The sequence below is a fragment of the Erithacus rubecula genome (genome assembly GCF_903797595.1).
Source record: "Erithacus rubecula genome assembly, chromosome: 14".
NCBI classification, from domain to species: domain Eukaryota; kingdom Metazoa; phylum Chordata; class Aves; order Passeriformes; family Muscicapidae; genus Erithacus; species Erithacus rubecula.
In genome coordinates, this window is record NC_136666.1 from 18,103,074 (window position 1) to 18,127,430 (window position 24,357).

General features: G+C 36.8%; 1 protein-coding gene across 1 annotated transcript in view; it reads left to right on the forward strand.

Moving 5' to 3' along the window:
- Positions 1 to 24,357, forward strand: part of MAP2K5 (mitogen-activated protein kinase kinase 5) — a 110,003-nt gene that overhangs the window by 19,726 nt on the left and 65,920 nt on the right. Inside the window, exons 6-9 of the mRNA XM_079317745.1 lie at positions 789 to 859; positions 3,964 to 4,012; positions 8,563 to 8,627; positions 21,437 to 21,476. Coding sequence (XP_079173871.1) covers positions 789 to 859; positions 3,964 to 4,012; positions 8,563 to 8,627; positions 21,437 to 21,476 — 225 coding nt within the window. The remainder of the gene's footprint in view (positions 1 to 788; positions 860 to 3,963; positions 4,013 to 8,562; positions 8,628 to 21,436; positions 21,477 to 24,357) is intronic.

Consider the following 24,357-nt stretch of genomic DNA (forward strand, 5'->3'; position numbering starts at 1 on the left):
CCACCCTGTCCCACGCTGTCCCATGCTGTCCCACCCTGTCCCACCCTGTCCCACCCTGTCCCACCCTGTCCCACCCTGCCCCACGCTGTCCCCACCCTGTCCCATGCTGTCCCCACCCTGTCCCACCCTGTCCCACCCTGTCCCAGCCCTGTCCCCACGCTGTCCCCACCCTGTCCCACGCTGTCCCACCCTGTCCCCACCCTGTCCCAGCCCTGTCCCACCCTGTCCCCAGCCCTGTCCCATGCTGTCCCCACCCTGTCCCATGCTGTCCCCACCCTGTCCCCAGCCCTGCCCCACCCTGTCCCCACCCTGCCCCACCCTGTCCCACCCTGTCCCACCCTGTCCCACCCTGTCCCCACCCTGTCCCACCCTGTCCCCACCCTGTCCCCAGCCCTGTCCCACCCTGTCCCCACCCTGTCCCCACCCTGTCCCCGCCCTGTCCCCACCCTGTCCCCACCCTGTCCCCACCCTGTCCCATGCTGTCCCCTCCCTGTCCCCAGCCCTGTCCCCACCCTGTCCCCACCCTGTCCCCACCCTGTCACACCCTGTCCCCACCCTGCCCCACCCTGTCCCCACCCTGTCCCACCCTGTCCCACCCTGTCCCCACCCTGTCCCCAGCCCTGTCCCACCCTGTCCCCACCCTGTCCCCACCCTGTCCCCGCCCTGTCCCCACCCTGTCCCCACCCTGTCCCCACCCTGTCCCACGCTGTCCCACCCTGTCCCAGCCCTGTCCCACCCTGTCCCCGCCCTGTCCCACCCTGCTCACCTGCTGTCCCTCCCTCCTGCAGGTGAACACCAGGGCAGGAGCCACCAGCAGCAGCAGCAGCTCAGGTGCCCCCGAGGGGCTGCCCAGCCACAGGTGAGCTCTGCTCCTGCCCTGCCCCCTCTCCTTCCTCTGGCAATTCCAGCCCTCCCTGCTCCCGCTTCATTCCTGCCCAGTGTCCCATTTAATCTCCACTTTTCCACCCATTCTCTGTGTCCTGTCCCTTGGTCCAGTCCCTCTCCATCTCTCCTGGAAGGGGCTCTGAGGATTCCCTGGATCCTTCCCTTCTCCAGCTAAACATTCCCAGTTTGGCTCCAGCATCCCATCCCATCCCACCCCACCCATCCCATCCCATCCCATCCCATCCCATCCCATCCCATCCCATCCCATCCCATCCCATCCCATCCCATCCCATCCCATCCCATCCCATCCCATCCCATCCCATCCCATCCCATCCCATCCCATCCCATCCCTATCCCATCCCATCCCATCCCATCCCATTATCCCATCCCATCCCATCCCATCCCAGCCAGGAATTCCTGCCCAAAATCCCATTTAAATCTCCATTTTTCCCCTCTGAAGCCATTCCCAGTCTCCTGTCCCTTGTCCCCATCCCTCTCTCAGCTCTCCCTGCTCCTCTCCTGGTGCTCACACAAACCCAAGTGGGTGATTCCAGAGGTTGGGAAATTTTGGGAATCTGCTCCACCTCCAAATTCTCACTCCTGGCTCAGCTTTGCAATTTTATTTTATTTTTTTTTTTAAACCAAAACAGCCCCCTGAGTGTGGCTCCTGCCAGAAAATCTGGGGATTGAGTGGATTTTCCAGTGGGAAAAGCAGAAATTTGTGGTTTTTGTGGGGGTGGGGGCTGCTGGAGAAAGAGGGATTGGTGGGAATTTCATGGGGAAAAAAAAAAAAAAGAGGGATTGGTGGGAATTTAATGGAAAAAAAAAAAAGAGGGATTGGTGGGAATTCAATGGAAAAAAAATGAGGAATTGGTGGGAATTTAATGGGAAAAAAAATAAGGGATTGGTGGGAATTCAATGGAAAAAAAAAAAAAGGGATTGGTGGGAATTAAATGGAAAAAATAGGGATTGGTGGGAATTCTGGGGGGGGAAAAAGATGAGGGATTGGTGGGAATTTAATGGAAAAAAAATGAGGGATTGGTGGGAATTCCAGGGGAAATAAGGATTTGTTGCTGGAGAAATTTGGATTTGCTGGGAATTCTCTGGAGGCTCCTTTCAACCTCAATTATTCCATGATTTTAATAAGCACATCATATTCCATTTATCCATCCTGCTCAGAGAGAAAAGGAAAGAAAAAATGTTGTAAAGATGAAAAAAAGAGGAATTAGCACAGATGAACATGATGAGAGTTAATGTTTGTGGTGATTTGGGCACTTTTAAAAGTGAATTTTGGATGGGACAATCCCACAAATCCAATTTTCACTGTGAGAATTTCCAGCCTCATCCAGGGCTGGAGGTTTTTCCCACTGGAAACCTCATCTAAAAATCACAAATCCCAGTATTTGTGGAGATGAAAAAAACAAAAAAAAACCAACAATAAAACAACAACCAAAAAAAAAAAAATCCTGGCAAAGTTTGGAGAACGTTCAGTCCAATCACTAACTCCTAAAAATGAAAATAAAATCTGAAATGAGAATGAAAAATGAAAATAAATCTGAATATCTTCATGCTCTGCACCCCCCAGTCTGAGGTAAACCTAAATAAAGCTGATTTTCCTCTCACTGCTGCATGTTTGGCTTTTTCACTACTTTGAGTTTCTTCTTCAAGTGCACTGAAAATGAATTTCCAGAAGATTCTTGTCACCTTCTCTGCTGGTTAATTGCCATTCCTTTTCCTAAAAAAAAACCCTTCTGGAGTTTTTGTTTTTTGAAGTCATTGAAAGTCTCTCTTTTTGTTTCATGTTCACAAATTGTTAGTCATGAAAAGATGACAAGATCAACTTGTGTTTCCTTGGAAAACTTTTTATTTTTTTTTTTTCATTTTTGCTTTCAAGCAGTCGTGGGAACAAGAGGCTGATTAAAGAACAAAGGCAGCAAATCTGCAATTTGTGTTTGCACTGTTCTGCTGATAATCACCTGTGACAGCCACCTGCACAGGCCTTTCAAGAATATTTCATTTTATTCTCTTTTTTTTATTTTATTTTTAATTCAGCATTAAGAGCAGAGTGTCCCTTTGAGATAAAGTTTTAAACCAGGATCCTCTTTTTTTTTTTTTTAAATTTTTTAAAATATATTTATTTTATTTTTATTTCCCTCTCTTTTTTTTCCTCTCTCTTTTTTTCCCTCTTTTCTCTTTTTTTCCCTCATTTTTCCCCCCAAATCTGCAATTTGTGTTTGCACTGTTCTGCTGATAATCACCTGTGACAGCCACCTGCACAGGCCTTTCAAGAATATTTCATTTTGTTCTTCTTTTTTTATTTTTATTTTTAATTCAGCATTAAGAGCAGAATGTCCCTTTGAGATAAAGTTTTAAACCAGGATCCTTTTTTTTTTTAATTTTTTAAAATATATTTATTTTATTTCCCTCTCTTTTTTTTCCTCTCTCTTTTTTTTCCCCTCCTCACTTTTTTTCTCCATTTTTTTTCCCTCTTTTCTCTTTTTTTCCCCTCGTTTTTCCCCCCAAATCTGCAATTTGTCTTTGCACTGTTCTGCTGATAATCACCTGTGACAGCCACCTGCACAGGCCTTTCAAGAATATTTCATTTTGTTCTTCTTTTTTTATTTTTATTTTTAATTCAGCATTAAGAGCAGACTGTCCCTTTGAGATAAAGTTTTAAACCAGGATCCTTTTTTTTTTTAAATTTTTTAAAATATATTTATTTTATTTTTATTTCCCTCTCTTTTTTTCCCCTCTTTTCTCTTTTTTTCTCTCATTTTTCCCCCCAAATCTGCAATTTGTGTTTGCACGGTTCCTGCTAATAATAATCTGTGACTTTTTTCATTTATTTATTTAATTTTTTAATTTATTTTCAGTAATAAGAGCAGAATTTATCCCTTTGAGATAAAGTTTTGCTGCCCAGGCAGTTTGGAGCAGAGTTTGACCTAAAAAACCCTAAAAAAAATCTAAAAAAAACCCTTAAAAATTCTAAAAAAAACCCTTAAAAATCTTAAAAAAAAACCCCTTTTAAATAGAAAAAAAAAAATTAAAATAATCTTATTTTATTTGTTTCTTTTCCAGTTTAAAAAAATCCTCTGCAGAGCTGAAGAAAATTCTTGCCAATGGCCAGGTGGGTGCTGGGGATCTGCTTTTGATTTACTCTGAAATAATTATTTACTTAGAAATAGTTGAATTTTTATTAAAATAGTATTAGAAAACAGAAGATATTAGAATAGGTAGAAATTAGAAAATTCAAATACTTGAATTTTTGTTTATTTACTAATAGTTGAATTTTTGTTTACTTAGAAATTGAATTTTTATCTCTTTTGAACAGTATTAGAAAATAGAAGATATTAGAATAAAATAAAAATTAGAAAATAGAAGCATTAGAAAACAGAAAATATAAATGCTTGAATTTTTCTTTACTTAGAAATAGTTGAATTTATATTTCCTTAGAAACAGTTGAATTTTTATTCACTTACAAATAGTTTTTTATTTCCTTAAAATTTTTTATTTGCTTAAAAATTTAATTGATCTTTACGGGAATATTCGAAGATACTGCATTTAATTTAAAGCATTTATTTAATTGGTTAAAATTCTGCTGAGATTCATTTCATTGGTCATTAATTTACTGTTTGGCCATTCTGTTGATTAAATTTCTTTATTTCTAGATAGTTCACCTGTTTTCTTTACAGGTTATTATGGGATGGAATTCTTGGTTTTATTCCATGAGAATCATGGAATATTTTGGGTTGGGAAGGAATTTTAGAGCCCAGATTAAAAATAATCTGAAATAATTTCAGAATCCTGTTTGTTTTTTTTTTTTTGTTAGAAAGGATTTTAGACTCTCAAATGAAAATCTGGAATAATCTCAGAATCATGGAAAATTTTGGGTTGGAAGGAATTTAGAACCCAGAATGAAAATTTGAGATAATTTTAGAATCATGGAATGATTTGGGGTTGGAAAAGGATCTTAGACCCCAAATTGGAAATATAATCTGGAATAATTTCAAAATCCTGGATTTTTTTTTTTGGTTAGAAAGGATTTTAGACTCTCAAATGAAAATGTGGAATAATTTAATAATCATGGAATATTTTTGGTTAGAAAGGATTTTAGACTCTCAAGTGAAAATCTGGAATAATCTCAGAATCATGGAATATTTGGGGTTGGAAGGATCTTAGAGCCCAGAATAAAAATTTTTTTAAATTTTTAAATTTTTTTTGGTACTTTCTGCTTTGAGGCACTCCCCATGAGTTTCCATTTTTCTCCAATAAGGAATTGCTGTTAATCATTATTTAAATCTGCCCTGGTACATTTTTTTAAGTTTTAATTTTTATTTTAATTTTTTAATTTTATTTTTTAATTTTCTTTTTAATTTTTTTTTTTTTTGTTTCTGCTTTGATGCACTCCCCATGAGTTTCCATTTTTCTCCAATAAGGAATTATTGTTAATCATTACTTAAATCTGGCCTGGTACATTTTTTTAATTTTTAATTTTTATTTTAATTTTTAAATTTAATTTTTTAATTTTCTTTTTAATTTTTTTTTTTGGTTTCTGCTTTGATGCACTCCCCACGAGTTTCCATTTTTTCTCCAATAAGGAATTACTGTCAATCATTAAAATCAGGGCCTATAAATCAACTATTGGCAGCTGAGGAGTGGCTGGGGGATGGGATATAAATATTTATTAATTTCATTTCTTCAGTGATTTATTTCTTTCTCTGCTGTCACTCAGGGGAAGTGGCTGCCATTGATTCTGCACTGATGGAGGGGCAGCAACTTCTTCAGGAATTTCCCTGAATTTCCTGATTCTGCTCCTCCCTCTCAGCCCTGATGGGGCATTGGGGTTTTAATCATTTATAGAAAATCCACCTTCATTTAATTGGGATTAATTGGATTAATTGGGAATTTGGTTCTTAATAATTTATAAAAAACACACCCTGATTTTATTGGGATTAATTCGAATTTTGTTCTTAATGATTTATAAAAAACCCACCCTGATTTAATTGGGATTAATTCAAATTTTGTTCTTAATAATTTACAGAAAATCCACCCTGGTTTCATCAAGATTATTAATTGGGCGTTTAGTTCTTAATAATATATGAAAAATCTACCTTGGTTTTATCAGGATTAATTGGGAATTTGGGTCTTAATCATTTACAAAAAATCCACCTTGATTTAATTTAGATTAATTGGGAATTTGGTTCCTCATAATATATAAAAAACCCACCCTGATTTAATTTGGATTAATTCAAATTTGGTTCTTAATAATTTATAAAAAACCCACCCTGATTTAATTTGGATTAATTCAAATTTGGTTCTTAATAATTTACCAAAAAACACACCCTGATTTAATTTGGGTTAATTGGATTAATTGGGAATTTGGTTCTTAATAATATACAGAAAACCCACCCTGATTTTATTTTGATTAATTTGAATTTGGCTCTTAATAATTTATAAAAAACCCACCCTGATTTAATTGGGATTAATTCAAATTTTGTTCTTAATAGTTTACAGAAAATCCATCTTGATTTTATCAGGATTAATTGGGAATTTTGTTCTTAATCATTTACAAAAAACACACCCTGATTTAATTGGATTAATTGGATTAATTGGGAATTTTGTTCATAATAATATATAAAAAACACACACTGATTTTATTTGCATTAATTAGAATTTTGTTCTTAATAATTTATAAAAAACCCAATTTGATTTCATCAGGATTAATTGACCATTTGGCTTTTAATAATTTACAAAAAGTCTCACCTTGATTTTTATCAGGATTAATTGGGAAATTGGCTTTTAATGATTTGAAAAAAACACACCCTGATTTCATCAGGATTATTAATTGGGAATTTTGCTCTTAATAATTTACCAAAAAACAAAAAAAATTAATTGGCAATTTTTCTTTTAATAATTCCCAAAAACCCATCTTGGTTTCATCCCCAGCCAGGTGTTTTTACTTGGGTTTTTTTTTTTGGTTATTTTGCTTGTTTTTTATTTTTTGGGGTTTTTTTGGTTGATTTTTGAGTTTTTTGGGGTTTTTTGGTTGGTTGATTTTTGGGGTTTTTTTGATGGTTTTGTGGGTTCTTTGGGTTTCCCTTCAGAGTGATTGGTCCAGGAGGAGAATTTTGGGAATATTTGGATTTTTTTTGTCAAATCCATAAAATAACAGAACCTGCAGGATGGGAGAAATTATTTTTATTTTAGGGACCCACTGTGAGTTCTTTATTTATTTTAAATCCCATTCATGAGTGATTGTTCCTCGTGAGGAATAATTTTCCCCCCCTTTTTATTTTGCATTTTCTGATGATTTCAGAATTAAAATCATCATCCAGTATTGAAATAAATGTTGATTTTCATCATAAACCCAGGTTTAATTACAAACATAATAAAATAATTAATTGGAGTTGTCTCAACTCAGGTTTTTTCATCCCTCTGTAGCAATTCCAGTGAGAAATCACATTTTTTGCTCAGGTAGTGAAAGGAAAAAAACCATCAATTTTTGGATTAATCATTTCTGTCCTTACAACTTCTTAGAAATCAATAAAATATTTCATTTTCTGCTCATTAGAAATGCTGATATTGACTCTTTGGGACATTTGAGCTTGTTACCATCACTTGTGTTAATACACAAAAATGACATTTTTAAGCAGCCAGGCCAATCAAATATTTAATATTTATGAAATATTTCACTTGGTGTCCCATAAAATACAAGTAATTACTGAAAACCAGTTAATATTTCCTTGGAAATATCTTTACAAAGCAGGATTTGCCCAAATATTTTCTACTTAAAATCATCTGGCAATGGTGGGAAATTCTTGGGAAAAAAAAAATGTTTTCAGCCCAGAATTAATTCTGATTAAAATATTTAATGTGCATTGCAAAAATGTCTTTAGTGATATTTTTAATTTGTGCAAATTCGTCCAGGAGAAGCTTGAACTGGGATTTTATATTTGAATTGTTTCTTGGGCAATGTTTTAAGCTGCTATAAAATCCATATATTTAAAAAAAAAATAAAAAATAAAAAGTCAAATTCAGAAGTTTGCAGCGTGCAGAGCTTTGATCAGCTGCTGCTGAAATTCTGAAAAATTCTGAATTTCTGACTCATCCCAATGAGCGCAAAGACCGAGGCAAAAAAAAATTGTTGTGCATTCAAGGAAAACAACTTCAATTACAATTCCAGAGCATGTTTTAATTTGAAAAAAAAATTAAATTAAATTAAAAAAAAAAAAAAGTATAAAATGAGCTGTGCAGAGTGAATAATCCTGACGAATAATTCCAAAATAAACCCTGAACTTTTCCAGGGTTGTTCCCATCACCTCCAACTTTGGCTGTGCTGCTTTTTCCTCTCAGTCTCAGTGCCCTGACCCTCTTGAGCTCTATTATATCATTCCATTCTGACACCTTTTATCAAACTTTAATGAAATGACCCAGGCAAACAAATTGTCATTAAACTTTCCATCACTTTGTCCCTTGGTATCGTCCTTTATAAATTGGACAGCAAATGTTGTATTGATCTTCTCCTTCTTGCAGCTGAACTTGAAATGACCCAGCCTGCTTGTTGTTTATGGCCTGGAGTTGCTTTTCCTTGACATTTCCATCCCCACATGACATCTCTCTTTTGTTGTGGTTTTTTTTATTTTTTATTTTGATTTTATTTTATTTTTTTTCTTGGAGATGAATGAACAAGACATTCGATACCGAGACATCCTCGGCCACGGCAACGGCGGCACCGTCTACAAGTGAGTGGGGAAACCTGGCAAAAAAAAATTCAGATTTCCAATGAAATCTGCTCCAAAAAAAAAATCAGATTTCGTTGGAAATCCCTCCCGGAAAAATCAGTGGGAATCTGGTTAAAAATTCAGCTGTCACAGCGGGTTTTTATTTTGTGTTTTGAGTGTTTTCGAGTCCGTGCGGCTCTGCGGGTGGAAGAAATTCCACTGTGAATTTTAAAACCATTCTGGGGTGTTTTGTTCTGGTTTTAACACAGATTTGGATCTTTTCTGGGTGGTAGAAAGTGGGATTTGGATGCCCCTGCAGAATCCCTCATTCCTTTTCCTGCTTCTCCCACCCCAAATTTTGGCCCTGAAGTTCCCACCCTGCAGCCAGCATTGATTTTAATCCTGTCAAAATTGATAAGACTCTTCCTGTTGAGAAAACTTCTTGTGCAAAGTTTAAAGTACAGAATGTAATAGCTGGGATTTAATAGTCTGCAGTGGGGTATGAAAAATATTCCAGTGGGAATTAAGAAATCCAGACTTTGTCAGGAAGCCCTGAGGGAATAATAAAGGTTTCCTCCAGAGAGCTGCTTCCCATCTGCAGTAACCCAGCATCCCATTAGGGTTTTGTTTATACCTCAGACATTTTAACTTTGATATTAATTTATTTTTTTTTTTTCCCTCCCTAAAATGTTTTAAAAGCCACGGTGCATTTAGTTTAGTTTCTAATTGGTTGCCAGCATTGCAAAACAAAACAACTCCTCCCATCAGAGGGTTTGATGGAAACGAGCTTCCAAAACTTCCAAGGAGAAAATGCAGATTTGGGGTGGACTTTGAAAAAAATCAGGTTGGGCTTGGAGGGGTGGAAGGTGGCTCAGAATTCCTGGGATTTGAGGAAGTTGTGTTGTTTTCTGATTTTATTGTAGATATTATTATATTATATATAAATCCTCCCTGGAAAGGCAGGAGCCCCTCCTGTGTCAGGGAGGAGTTTCTGTGCCTCTGTTCTAATTTAAAATATCCCTGAGCAGCTGCAGGAGGCACCCCAGCCTTTTCCTGCTTTTATCTTTTATATTTTATGTCAAATATCATGATATTTTACACTTTATCATGGAATCCTCCAGTGGTTTGGGCTGGAAAATAACTTTGTTTATCCCATTCCAGCCCTGCCTGGGCAGGGACACTTTGCACTGTCCCAGGTTCCAGCCTGGCCTTGGGCATTCCAGGGATCCAGGGGCAGCCAGAGCTGCTCTGGGAATTCCATCCCAGCCAGGAATTCTTCCCAGGATCCATATAATTCTCAATTTTTCCACTCTGAAGCCATTCCCTGTGTGCTGTCCTTCCATCCCTCATCCCAAATCCCTCCAGAGGGGCTCTGAGGATTCCCTGGATCCTTCCCTTCTCCAAGGAAACATTCCCAGGCTGGCTCCAGCCCATCCCATCCCATCCTAGCCAGGAATTCCAGCCCAAAATCCCATTTAAATATCCACTTTTCCACTCTGAATCTTCCATCCCTTATCCCAAATCCCTCTAAAGGGGTTCTGGATCCTTCCCTTCTCCAGGAGAACATTCCCAGCCTGGCTCCAGCACATCCCAGCCAGGAATTCCTGCCCAAAATCCCATTTAAATATCCACTTTTCCACTCTGAATCTTCCATCCCTTATCCCAAATCCCTCTAAAGGGGTTCTGGATCCTTCCCTTCTCCAGGAGAACATTCCCAGCCTGGCTCCAGCACATCCCAGCCCAAAATCCCATTTAAATCTCCATTTTTCCACTCTGAATCCTCCATCCCTCATCCCAAATCCCTCCAAAAGGGCTCTGAGGATTCCCTGGATCCTGCTGAGCATTCCCAACCTGGCTCCAACCTTTTTCCCAAAAAGTTCCCAACCCTCCCTGCCCAGCAGAGCATCCCCAGCCCAGCAGGAAATCAGGAATTGCAGCTGCAGTGCCCAGGGATATTTGATATTTTATTCCAGTAAATCAATGAGCATTTGTCAGGTGAGATGAATTGCAGAGGTTGGGGCAGTTTCCAGCCTGGGGAATTGATCTGCAGCTGAACCACCAGCCTGTCCCTGCCCTTTTTATCTTTTTATTACCCTTATTTGGGTTTTATTTTGTTGGTTTTTTTTTTTTTTTTTCCACTCCCCCTCCTGCCCAGCTCTTTATCCTAACTCATATCCATTATGGCAGTGAAATATTCCTGCTGCTCAGGAACACGTCACAGGTCACTGAGCAAAAAATTTCCTGGCTGTGTTTTATTTTATTTTATTTTATTTTTTTCTTTTTTTCATGGGAATGAAGCACTATTGGGATATTTTATTGAGATAGAAGTATTGATCACTTTTGGGGTTGTTCTCTTTGGAAGACTATGTTTAGTTAGAAAATGGATTTCATTTATTTGGGGTTTTTTTTACAGCTGCAAGTGGTTTATGGCTTGGAGAGAAGAGGTATCTTAGCTTTATTTTTATGACAGTATAATTATACTTTAGAAATACACTTGATTACTTGTGTGGAGCAAAATTGTTCCACTATATTGGCTTGGCCAATATTGCTATACAAACAACTTTTCAGTCAATTGAGCCTGGTAAAAAAAAAAAAAAAAAAAATCAATACTTTATAGCAATATTTCTAGGGAGAACTTGCTGAATCTAAATGTTTTTTGGGGTTTTTTTTCCTGTTCTAAAAAGAGGAGATTTTATATTTGACATCTTCTTCTGCCCCTACCTTTTGATCTGCTGTTTGCTTAATTAAGGAACAATAAAAATTCTCCTGTTAGATAGGGCTAAAGCAGTTAATTAGCTTGGTTTTTTTTTTTTTTTTTTTTTTTTTTTTGGTTGTTTTGCATGTTCAAAAAAACATGTGAGAAAATATAAAACAAGCCCCAAACTGTTTCTTGAACATTCCAACAGAAAGCAGGAATTCTTCCAGCATTGCTCAGGGGGCAGAATGTGAGTTTTGGGTAAAAATTTTCAAGAAAAGGATAAAATCAAATCTCAGTGCTGTTTGTAGGTTGGTTGTGTCACTTATTCTGATTCCCTGAAGTATTTAATTTTATAATTTTTTTTTTGTTGTTTTTTGGGCTCCATCAAGAGACTTTTCTGAGATTTTTCCTTGGGTGAAGGATTTGCTTTGGAATATCTGCATGTGCTTTGCCAGATATTAATTTAATGAAGTCCCAGGTGCTTCATTAAATTATTTACACCTCAAATCCTTAGTTTTGTTTGGTTTTTAAATTTTTTTTATTTTTTTTTACATAAATATTGCAAAGTGGAAGCATTTATCTCTGGCAAATAATTACTGTCAGGTCTTCATCACTTGATGTGTTTGAAGCATCACTGTTTCCTTTATACAGAAGCAAAAGATTTTATCCTGATTTTATTTTTATTTTATCCTTACTTTATTCTTACTTTATCCTTATTTTATTCTTATTTTATCTTTATGTTATTCTTGCTTTATTCTTATTTTATCCTTATTCCATTCTTATTTTATCTTTATTTTATTCTTACTTTATACTTATTTCATTCTTATTTTATTCTTATTTCATGCTTACTTTTTTCTTACTTTATTCTTATTTCATTCTTACTTTATTCTTACTTTATTCTTATTTTATCCTTATTTCATCCTTATTTTATTCTTATTTTATTCCTACTTCATTCCTTCTTTATTCCTACTTTATTCTTATTTCATCCTTACTTTATTCTTACTTGATCCTTATTTTATTCTTATTTTGACCTTATTTCATCCTTATTTTATCCTTATTTTATGCTTATTTTATCCTTATTTCATTCTTATTTTATTATTTTATTCTTACTTTATCCTTACTTCATCCTTCCTTTATTCTTATTTTATTTTATCCTTCCTTTATCCTTATTTTGTGGTGTTTTAGGTTTTGTTTTCCAAGTAGCAAGGAGAAGGGAGATGCCCTAAACTCTGTTCAGGGCCTGGCACAACCTCCTGGGATTTACTTTACAGTGAATTTTTGTTCACTCCAGCAGCAGGAACATAAAAGAAAAAAATAACCATCAAGGAAAAATAACCATCAAGGAAAAATAACCATCAAGGAAAAATAACCATCAAACCCCAGAGCTGCCCTAATTAATGTGGGAGCAGAAGGTTCATTTGAAGTTGAGTAATTGGGAGGGGAGTGGCTGTGGATGGTGCCCAGGAATTGGAGAGGGAGGAATGAGGGAGTTTAATTGGTTTGAGCAATTTCCTGCAGCAATTCTGCAGTTGGGGTTGAACATTCCAGAAGTTTCCATCTGCCCCTTCCCCTGCATTCCCCAGAAATGGGATTTGGGAGCAGCTGGGATGTGCTGGGGCAGGGCTGAGCATCCTCTGGGGGTTTGGGGGATGGATGGTTGGGGTTTGGTGCTGTCTGAGCAGTTTTGGGTGGGGCTGGGTAAGTTTGGGAAGTTTTTTGGGTTCTGGTTTATCTCAGTTTGTTCCTCAGGTGTTGTGGGGATCCAGCCCAAACCTTTGCAGGGCTGTTCTCTGCTCTGGGCTCCTTTGTTGCTGCTTTTCCATGGGAATTTCAGGGATATAATGGGAATTTCCTAGGGTGGGTTGGGTGGGAAGAGACCCTACAGCTCATCCCATCCCATGGTCAGAGGATCCACCATCCCAGGCTGCTCCAGACCTGTCCAGCCTCACCCTGGGGCAGCCACAGCTGCTCTGGGAATTCCATCCTTCCAAAAATCCCATAATCCCATCCATCCATCCATCATCCATCCATCCATCCATCCATCCACCATCCATCCATCCCTCCATCCCACCCATCCCTCCATCCCTCCATCCATCCATCATCCATCCATCCATCCATCCATCCATCCATCCATCCATCCATCCATCCATCCATCCATCCATCCCTCCATCCATCCATCCATCCATCCATCCATCCATCCATCCATCCATCCATCCATCCATCCATCCATCCATCCATCCCTCCATCCATCCATCCATCCATCCATCCATCCCTCCCTCCATCCATCCATGTTTTTTTACATACTGCAAACACAGAAAAATGTTTTTAGAATTTGACACAGTAACTTTGTGATATCCCTTGATATCTCCAGGGTCTCCCTGGATCCTTCCCTTCTCCAACCCATGAACCATCATTTACAATTTTATTTTTTTACAATTCTTTAATTCAGAGATTATTTTGGCCTCCTGGCAGAGGGGAACTGGAGACAGAATCACTTTCCCAGCAATGACAGAGGCAGGAATGGAGCTGCAGATTCCCATCCTGGTGCTCAGGGATTTATTTGCCATTAAAACACACCTTTAACCCTTGGAATTCTTAAAATTTAATTTCCCTTAATTCTTGTGGAAGCATTTCCCTTTATTTCCATTCCTGTGCATTCATTTCCTTTTCTTTCCTTTCCTGTGCATTCATTTCCTTTTCTTTCCATTCCTGTGCATTCATTTCTTTTTCTTTCCTTTCCTGTGCAATCATTTCTTTTTCTTTCCTTTCCTGTGCATTCATTTCCTTTTTTTTCCATTCCTGTGCAATCATTTCTTTTTCTTTCCTTTCCTGTGCAATCATTTCTTTTTCTTTCCTTTCCTGTGCATTCATTTCCTTTTTTTTCCATTCCTGTGCAATCATTTCTTTTTCTTTCCTTTCCTGTGCAATCATTTCCTTTTCTTTCCATTCCTGTGCATTCATTTCCTTTTCTTTCCATTCCTGTGCATTCATTTCTTTTTCTTTCCTTTCCTGTGCATTCATTTCCCTTTCTTTCCATTCCTGTGCCTTTATTTCCATTCCTGTGCATTTACTTCTCTTTATTTCCTTTCCTGTGCAATCATTTCCCTTCCTTTCCATTCCTGTGCCTTTATTTCCATTCCTGTGCCTTCCTTTCCCTTCCTTTCCATTCCTGTGCATTCACTTTTTCTTTCTGTGTGTGATTTTCTCCTGTTTGGTTTTATTTTCAGTCCCCCAGAAAGTTGGAGCAGCAATACCTGGCTGTGTCAGAGTTGCCCCACTGGGTTTTATCCAATTCCAGTCTGGTTTAACCAGGACTGGTCACTCTCAGACCCCATAAAAAATCTGTTATGCACAAAAGTGCATAAAATGAAGATGAAGTAGCTCCTTGGAGCCTGACAAAAGCCATTCCTCTGCAGAATGGGAGCTGCAGTGCAAGTAAATAAATGAATGGACAGCAATCACAGCCTAGTTGATGAAACTGTTCAATTAAAGCACAGGCATTTACATGGTGTAATTTCCCTAAATTGCCAATGAGCCCCTTTAGACACAACCAGTGTTCAAATTGATTTCAGCATCGATTTTGGCTGAAGCTGATAAATTTCTGCTTGTTAGTTAAAGTAATTTTGCAGAAGACTTTGTGGTGCAGTATTGAAGTGTTCATTTAGCTGATGGTTAAAAGAGGAGTTATTTACACAGGGCTCTGCTGCTGGGCTGAGATGGGACAATTCCCTGGTCATCTTTTTACTTTTAATTTTTAAGCTTCAGTATCCAATCAATACCTTATTGAAACTGATTAAAATGTGTCCAGCCAGCTGCCTATGGCTGGTTAATTAGAAACTGGATGATTCTTAAATTAAAGTTGTTTTGTTTGTGTTGGATGTCCATAGCTGGGGAGATGAAGGGAGTGGGAAATGGGAGTTTGTGAGCAGTGAGAGCCCAAATCCCTCCCAGCCAGGAATTCCATCCCAAAATCCCATCCCTTATCCCAAATCCCTCCCAGCCAGGAATTCCATCCCAAAATCCCATCCCTTATCCCAAATCCCTCCCAGCCAGGAATTCCATCCCAAAATCCCATCCCTTATCCCAAATCCCTCCCAGCCAGGAATTCCATCCCAAAATCCCATCCAGCCCCACCCCATCCCTTATCCCAAATCCCTCCCAGCCAGGAATTCCATCCCAAAATCCCATCCAGTCTTTTCCTCTGGCTGCAGTTTCAATCCAGTTTCAATCCAGTTTCAATCCATTCCTGTATCTGGAGCTGCTCTGGGTGCAGTTTAAACCCAGTTTAAATCCAGTTTCAATCAATTCCTGTATCTGGAGCTGCTCTGGGTGTAGTTTAAACCCAGTTTCAATCCAGTTTCAATCCATTCCTGTATCTGGAGCTGCTCTGGGTGCAGTTTAAACCCAGTTTAAATCCATTCCTGTGTCTGAGCTGCTCTGGGTGCAGTTTAGATCCAGTTTCAATCCAGTTTAAATTCAGTTTCAATCCAACAGGTGAATCCATTCCTATCTGGATTGTTCTGGGTGCAGTTTAAGTCCAGTTTCAAACCAGTTTAAGTCCAGTTTAAGTGCAGCAGGTGAATCCATTTCTGTGTCTGGGCTGCTCTGGCTGCAGTTTAAACCCAGTTTAAATAGAGTTTAAATCCAGTCCTGTATCTGAAGCTGCTCTGGCTGCATTTTAAACCCAGTTTAAATTGAGTTTCAATCCGTTCCTGTATCTGGAGCTGCTCTGGCTGCAGTTTAGATCCAGTTTCAATCCAGTTTAAATCCATTCCTGTGTCTGAGCTGCTCTGGGTGCAGTTTAAATCCAGTTTAAACCCAGTTTAAATCCAGTCCTGTATCTGAAGCTGCTCGGGGTGCATTTTAAACCCAGTTTAAATTGAGTTTAAATCCATTCCTATATCTGGAGCTGCTCTAGGTGGAGTTTAAACCCAGTTTAAACCCAGCACTGAGCTGGGTTTATCTCCTTTATGCAGCCCCTGTTTCCAGCTGAGCTTTTCCCAGGTTTTTCCATCCAGACCCCCCCAATTTATTGTTTATTTGCCACTTCCCAGCAAATCATTTTGCAATCAAACATCTGCAGTGGCATTTCAGGGGGAGGGAGGTGCTGTGAACCAGCTCAGCCCTTTTTTTTCTTTTCTTTTCCAAACTCTCCTTTTTTTTCTTTTTTTTTTTTTCTTTTTCCAAAATCTCCTTTTTTCCAACTGCTTTGCACTTTGGCTCCCCTGATTTAACAGCCCCAGTCAGGCTTAATGTGTTTGTTATTGCAGGAGGCAGCAACTGGCAAAGTGCTCATTTCCCAGCAACAATCTGAATTTCTGGTTTTGTTTGTTTTTTTTTTTTTTTTAATGGGTGTGTGACACTCCTGTCACTGCTCTGCCACAGCCTGACCACTAGGAAAAAAAACAAAATTAAAAAAAGGAAAAATGAGCAAATATTGGGTGATTTCCTTTTGCCTGACTCTGGCACAGATTTATTTTTTATTTCTCAGAAATGCCCAGTTTGGCTCATTCAACTTTTCCTGATTCCTTTTGAACTGAAATCAGAAATTCCATTTTTTAAATTTCTGTTTGGAAATCCAAAAATGCTTTGGTGAGTGGGTGTGGAGAGATTCCTCTGCAGATCAGTGAAGTGCTGAGAGAAATCCCTGGGGAAGTGGGATAATATTGGAATATTAGAATATTGGAATATTAGAACATTTGAATATTAGAATATTAGAACATTCGAATATTAGAACATTAGAATATTAGAACATTAGAACATTCGAATATTAGAATATTAGAATATTAGAACATTAGAATATTAGGACATTAGAACATTAGAATATTAGAATATTAGAACATTCGAATATTAGAATATTAGAACATTCGAATATTAGAATATTAGAACATTAGAATATTAGAACATTAGAACATTAGAATATTAGAATATTAGAACATTAGAACATTAGAATATTAGAATATTAAAATATTTTCCAGCCTTTTGGAGGGAAATGATATCTGAGTTTTTTAACAAAAAAAAAAATTAATAAAAAAAAACTTTAAAAAAGGGCATGGAGAGGCAGGAATCTCCATTTTGGGAAGGAATTTCTGCCCAAAATTCCCACCCTGTGCCCTGGAGCTGCTTCCCCATCCCTGTGCCTCTGTCACTCCATCATTTTGTCACATTTGCTGACGTGGGTGACATTTCTGAGTGACTCATGGGCACAGCAGGCAGGTCATGGCTTTCCCTTGAATCCTTGAATTGCCAGGGAATATCTCATTGATTAGAAATTGTTATTATGGGCTGGGGGGGGAAAATAAAGGGATTTATTTCTCCTGGTGGCCAGAGGAAGCAGCTCCTGTGCTGCTCCAGGCTCCTGCAGTGCTAAACTAAAAAATCAAATTCATCAAAATCAATTTTAAAATAAAAATAAATAAAGGATAAAATAAATTTAATACAATTTCTAGGCAATAATTGCTTTTTTTTTTTTTTTTTTGGTGAGGGGATTTAGCAAAACACTGAACTCAGTTTGTGGTGAAAAGTTGTTGGGAAAAGCTCAGCCCCTGCTCAAGGTGGGACCATTGTTGTGGCAAGGTGAAAATTAGGGGGAAAAATTGAAAATTGGCACTGCTTTGAGTTGGGTTTAGCTGGTTTGAGCTGGTTTGTAGCTGGGTTTTAACTGGTTTTATCTGGTTTGAGCTGATTTCAGCTGGATTTAGCTGGTTTGAGCTGGATTTTAGCTGGATTTTAACTGGTTTGAGCTGGTTTTACCTGGTTTGGGCTGGTTTTACCTGGATTTTACCAGGATTTACTTTGAGCTGGATGTAGCTGGATTTGAGCTGAATTTTAAGTGGTTTGAGCCAGTTTTTAGCTGGTTTGAATTGGTTTGAGCTGGACTTTAGCTGGTTTTAGCTGGATTTTAACTGGTCTGAGCTGGTTTTAACTGGCTTTAGCTGATTTTAACTAGTTTTAGCTGCTTTTAGCTGGCTTAAACTGGATTTAGCTGGTTTCAACTGGTTTTACCTGTTTACCTGAGTTGGTTTTAGCTGATTTTAACTAGTTTTAGCTGGTTTGAGCCAGTTTTTAGCTGGTTTGAATTGGTTTGAGCTGAATTTTAGTTGGTTTTACCTGAATTTTATCTATTTTTAGCTGGTTTGAGCTGGATTTTAACTGGTTTCACCTGTTTTGATCTGGTTTTAGCTGATTGCAACTAGTTTTAGCTGGTTTGAGCTGGATTTAGCTGGATTTTAACTGGTTTTTCCTGATTTGAGCTGGATTTTAACTGGTTTTTCCTGGTTTGAGCTGGATTTAGCTGAATTTTAACTGGTTTTTCCTGGTTTGAGCTGGATTTTAACTGGTTTGAGCTGGTTTTAGGGATTTTCCTGCCATCCTGGAAGGTTTTAAGCTCATTCCCTGAAATGTGCAGCTTTGCTGAGGAACTTTGGGGATTTTTGCTGCTTTTCTCTGCCTGGTCCTACAAGGCTGAGTTTGCTGCTTCCCTTCTGGAAGTGTCACCAAAATCTGGGAGTTGAGACTTGGAGTGGGAATATTGTTTTTACCCCCTGGCAGACATCCATGGATTGAGTAAAAATTCTGATTTTTTTTTCCATGCTGTGCTGATTTTTTTCTCAGTTCATCCCTTACAACCTGCACAAAGGGATTAAATCCATAATTTTGCAGCGCTGCTTTTTTTTTAAAATGATCAATTCCACGAACATCCAAAAAAAATAAAAATAAAAAACCCAACTTTTTCCCTGCACACTCCTTAAAGGGGTAATTACTGCAGCAAGCCCGGCCTAATTTGGAGCATTAGCTGTTAATTAAACCATCAGAGAGGTGTAGGGTTGTCTTTTGGTGTAACCAAAGCTCCCATTAATCACTTTGTGCAGGACAATTGAGATGCTGGAGCAGCCCGGGCTGAACAAATTCCTGCCCTGCTGGAATCCCAAAGGAACTCCCAGTTTTCCCCTGGGATCCAATTCCCATAATTAAATCTTCAATTGGTGCTGGCAGAGCTCTGAAAACCAAACCAGCCCCTGCTGCAAACTGAGCCCAAGAGCTGCAGGGATGGATTGAGGAGCATCATAATTAAATCATCCAGTCTTTGAATTGGCTGGGAAATGGGAGATGTGTCCCGTGGAAAAAGGATCAGTTTTCCTCTGCAGCTAATTAGGAGTGGCTCTAATTAATGCAGCAGGTGTGGGGCATCTCTTCATCCCCTTTTGCTGCTCACCTGAAATGTTGGTTGACCTTTGTGTTCCTTAGCACAGATAATCTCATTTTTTACAGTTTTTTTTTTTCTCCCTCCGCCCCATTAAACTGTTTTTTTTTTCTCCCCCAAAATCTGGAGCCACTCAGTTCCATAAATGTTCATCCAAAAGTTATTAAATTATGGTGAAGTTTTTAGGAATTTCTAATCCAGAGCTCGTGGATTCATTGATTCAGTTCTATCAAAATTCTCACAGATAATCTCATTTTTTACACTGATTTTTTTTTCTCCTCTGCTTTGTTAAACCCTGATTTTTCTTCCCCAAAATCTGATGCCACTCTTTGCATAAATGTTGATCCAGGAGTTATTAAATTCAAGTGAAGATTTTAGGAATTTCCAAGCCAGAGCTCATGGATTCATTGATTCAGTTCTATCAAAGTTCTCACAGATAATCTCATTTTTTACACTGATTTTTTACCTTCTGCCTTGTTAAACTGTTTTTTCTCCCCTAAAATCACTCAGTTCCATAAATGTTTATCCAGGAATTATTAAATTAATGTGAAATTTGTAGGAATTTCCAAGCCAGAGCTCCTGGGTTCAGCTCTATCAAAAGTCTCACAGATAATCTCATTTTTTACAGATTTTTTCCCCCCCTCTGCCCCATTAAACTGATTTTTCTCTCCTAAAATCCCTCAGTTCCATAAATGTTCTTCCAGGAATTACTAAATTAAGGTGAAGATTTTTAGTTATTACCAGAAATTAGGGGGAAAAAGAATCAGATTTCCTGATGAGCTAATTAATCTGTCAAAATTCTCATGGATAATCTCATTTTTTACTGAATTTTTACCCCAAATATCTGGAATAACTCTTTGCATAAATGTTCATCCAGGAATTATTAAATTCAGGTGAAGATTTTTAGGAATTTCCAAGAAATTAGGGGAGCACTCAGGGTAAGAAATAAGATTAAATGACATTTTTTTGCCCTGTCTGGGGGGTGATTTTATCCCCCCAAAAAAATCCAATTATTCAAGTTTTTTCTTCCTCACTAATAATTGCTTCAGGTGCAGAGGTGAAATATTTGAATTCTTTCAAGTTGGTGCCACATCTCTGCCATAAATTCTGAGAGACAGTAAAACCAGTGAAGAGGAAAACCTTTAATGGTTTTGTTTTTTATGCAAAAATTACATTGGATTTTCACTTTTTTTTTTTTTTTTTTTTTAATCTACCTTTATTTTCTCACTTATTTATGGTTAGAAAGCTTCAAGTCATTAATTAGCCAATTAAGGGTGTTTTTCCTCTGAAATTAAAATTTGAAATACCCTGGAAAATGATTTTTGGGTAGATGTGGACATCAGCAATAATTTTTTTTTTCTATTTTTCTATGCACCCCCCCCGATCATAAAATAAATGCAGAAATTGAATTTTGCTGATATTTTCTGTGGGTCCTGAAGTTCTGAGAAAGAACTTTTAATTCAATTTATTGGTGTAGCTGGAAATCCCCACAGATAATCAGAGATTATCCTGATATTTTATTCCATGAAAATTCTGATTATTGGTGATATTTTTAATTAATCCCATTGAAAGAAAATGAGAAAATGGATAAATTCAAGGTTGGGCTCCAAGATTTAAAGCTGGGCTTAATTTTGGGTCTATTTTCCAACCAGAATCATTCTGTTAAATTCCCATTTATAGTTTATTTTTCCTGCTGTATCTGCTTTAATGTGAATATTTTCTATCAAAAATAAAAATACAAACCTTGATAAATGGTTCCCTTGTAAATCTATTTTTGATCCCTCATTTTTTAATGCAAAAATTTACATAAAATCTAGGAGGTAAAATTAATTTTTTTTTTTGTGAAATGAGTGTTTGATATTGCAAATCCTCACCGAGGGAATTTTCTGTAATTTCAAATTATTGAATTTTTTTTTTTTCCTCACTCAGGGCTTACCATGTCCGTAGTGGAAAAATCCTGGCAGTGAAGGTAAGAAATTCCAGATATTTTAATTTTTATATATTTTATATTTCATATTGTATATATCATATTTCATATTTTATCCATAATTCGTATTGTATATTGTAGATCTTAGTAATCTTCTGTATTATATATCATATTAATATCTTATATTGTATATTGCATATTTTATTCATATGTTATATTGTATATTTCATATCTTATTAATATATTATATTGTATATTTCATATTTTTATTGTGTATTATCTGTTGTATATTTTTACTATATTTTACATTTCACATTTTATACATTATATATTGTATGTGTATTATATAATATAAATATATAAATATATCTAATTTATATAATAAAAATCCTATTATATATAACACCATCATTCATAATAAATTATAATAATTTCTATAATACATCATTTATATGCTATATTAAATTCTATATAATTATATTCCATAGAATGACACATAACCAAGATTTTACATTGTAATAAAAGTAATTAATTAAATTTATCTTGACACAAGCAGCAATTAAAGAAGAGATCATGACACAAATTCAATATTTTGCCACAGAATTTCCAGGATCACTGGAAATCTGAATTTTGGGGCTTTTTTCATGATAAAATCCAGATTTAATTGGACAAAATTAACCCAAAACCTGCTGATTAAAACACTTTGATTAATTAAATAATCAACTCAATGCTAATAATCCATAACACAATCCCTCAGTGAGGCACCAAATTCCATATTTTATGTATAATTTCAATGTATTTTCTATATTTTATATAATTTTTACCTGCAGAGGATTTAATTCCTTTTTCCAAGGTGACTTTTTTTCTATTTCAAGGGGGAAAAAATCTTAAAATCTGATCCCCAGATTGTTCCTGGGAAAGCAAAGTTTGCACCAAATTCCATATTTTTTATAACCTTAATTTCCAGAGGAATTAATTTCATTTTCCAGTAACTTTTCCCAGTTTAAGGAGCAAATCCAGGTGAAATCCAGGAGTTTTCACTGGTTTTTGGGGGTTTTTTTGCCATTCTCCCACTGCTTCAAGCTGGATTTTCAATGAATAAATAATTTATTTACTGCCCCTAATATCCCAAATTTCCTTTGAGCTGGTAAAAGAGAATTAAAAAAAAAAAACCAAAAAAACAAACAAAAAAAAAAAGCTCCATGGAATTAAAGCAGAATATTTAAATTTAACCAGTGATTTTTTTTATTCTGGATATTTTAATGACCTCTCACTAATTCAAATTGAGCAGGGAGTAAATAATAATAATAATAATAATAATAATAATAATAATAATAATAATAATAATAATAATAATAATAATAATAGTAATATAACTAGTATATTAAATTTATTTTTAAAATAAAATTTCTGATCCAATATCCTTCCCCAGTTCAACCATTTCCTGAGGAGATTTTTTGGGGTTTTTTTGTTTTGTTTTGCTTTTTTTTTCCAGCCCATGCTGGAAACTGTCACTTCATAAACCCCTGGAAGTTTTTTTTTTTTTTTACCCATATAAAATAAATTTAGAAATTTCATACAAAAAGAGATGATAAATGCAGGTTAAGATATAAATATTTTTTTTCTCCTCTTTTTGTGCTGTGAATAAATAAAATTCCACATTCCCAGGTGGAAGAATAATTCTATATTCTATATAAGAATAATAGTAAATATTTATATTCTATAGAAGTATAATAGTAAAATAATTTTGCATAATTAATTTTGGGCTGAAATAATTTTGGAATTCCTCTCTCTGTGCCCTTCCCTTGGTCTCCTGACCCTGGAAATGAAAATCTATTTTTCCAGGTTTTCTTCATTATTTCTGGGATGCTTGTAATTAATATTAATGCAAATGAGCCCCAAACCTTTCCCCATTCCAAGCCTGGATTTTGGGATATTTTTAATTTCTGTTAGAGAAATTCTTCTTTGGGAAGAGATTGAGCCATTTGAATATTTTGAATAATTTGAAGAAATTGAGATAAAATTTTAATTTAATTAAATTTTTTTAATTTTAAAATTTTAATTCCAGCTAAGCTGGAATTCTGGTGGGATCCCAGCAGGTGAATTTCTTAAGGTTTTCACAGTGGAAAAAAATGAAAAGTGAATTTTGCTGGCAAATGATTATTGATCTGGACAAGTGTGTTAAACATTTCTTGTGTTCCACTTCCAATTGAGTTCAGTGACAGTTTTTATAAATAATCCTGCAGTTTATTGGTTTTTCCTGGAGACAGATTTTGGTGCTGTGTTTGGAAATGTTCTGTTCTGTCAGCACTATTCCTGTCAGGCTGAAAATTGAATATATTTTACTTCCCTTCAGCTTAAAAATGACTGAAATAAAATAGTTAAAAATATTGAAAGTGTTAAATTGTGAAATGCTGGGTGGGCACACACTGAGCTGGGTTTGTAAAGCAGAGCTTAATAATTTGAATTCTGAGTTTTTTGGGATTTTTGGGGGGCAAAGAATTCCGTGCTCAGTTTGATTCTCAGAGCTTTATCTGCCATGGAAATCCTGGGAATTTGGGATTCCAGCCCCACTTTGGGTCAGCTGGGATGGAGGGACAGCACACAGAGTGTAAAAAAGCTTCAGAGTGGAAAAACTGAGATTGAGGTGGATTTTGGGGGAAGGATTCCCAGAGAATTCCCAGAGAATTCCCAAAGAATTCCCAGAGAATTCCCAGAGAATTCCCATCCAGGCCCAGCTGGGACATTGGAGCTGCCACTGATCTTTAATTCCCAAGATTATCCATCAATCCTTTCTTTTCTGCTTCCTCCCTGGTCAGATATTCTTCCCACCTGTTCCTCTCCTGTTTTCCCACAGTGATCATTTTTCCATGGATCTGCAGGATTTTTATTTTTTATTTTTTTTTAATTTGGAATAATTCAC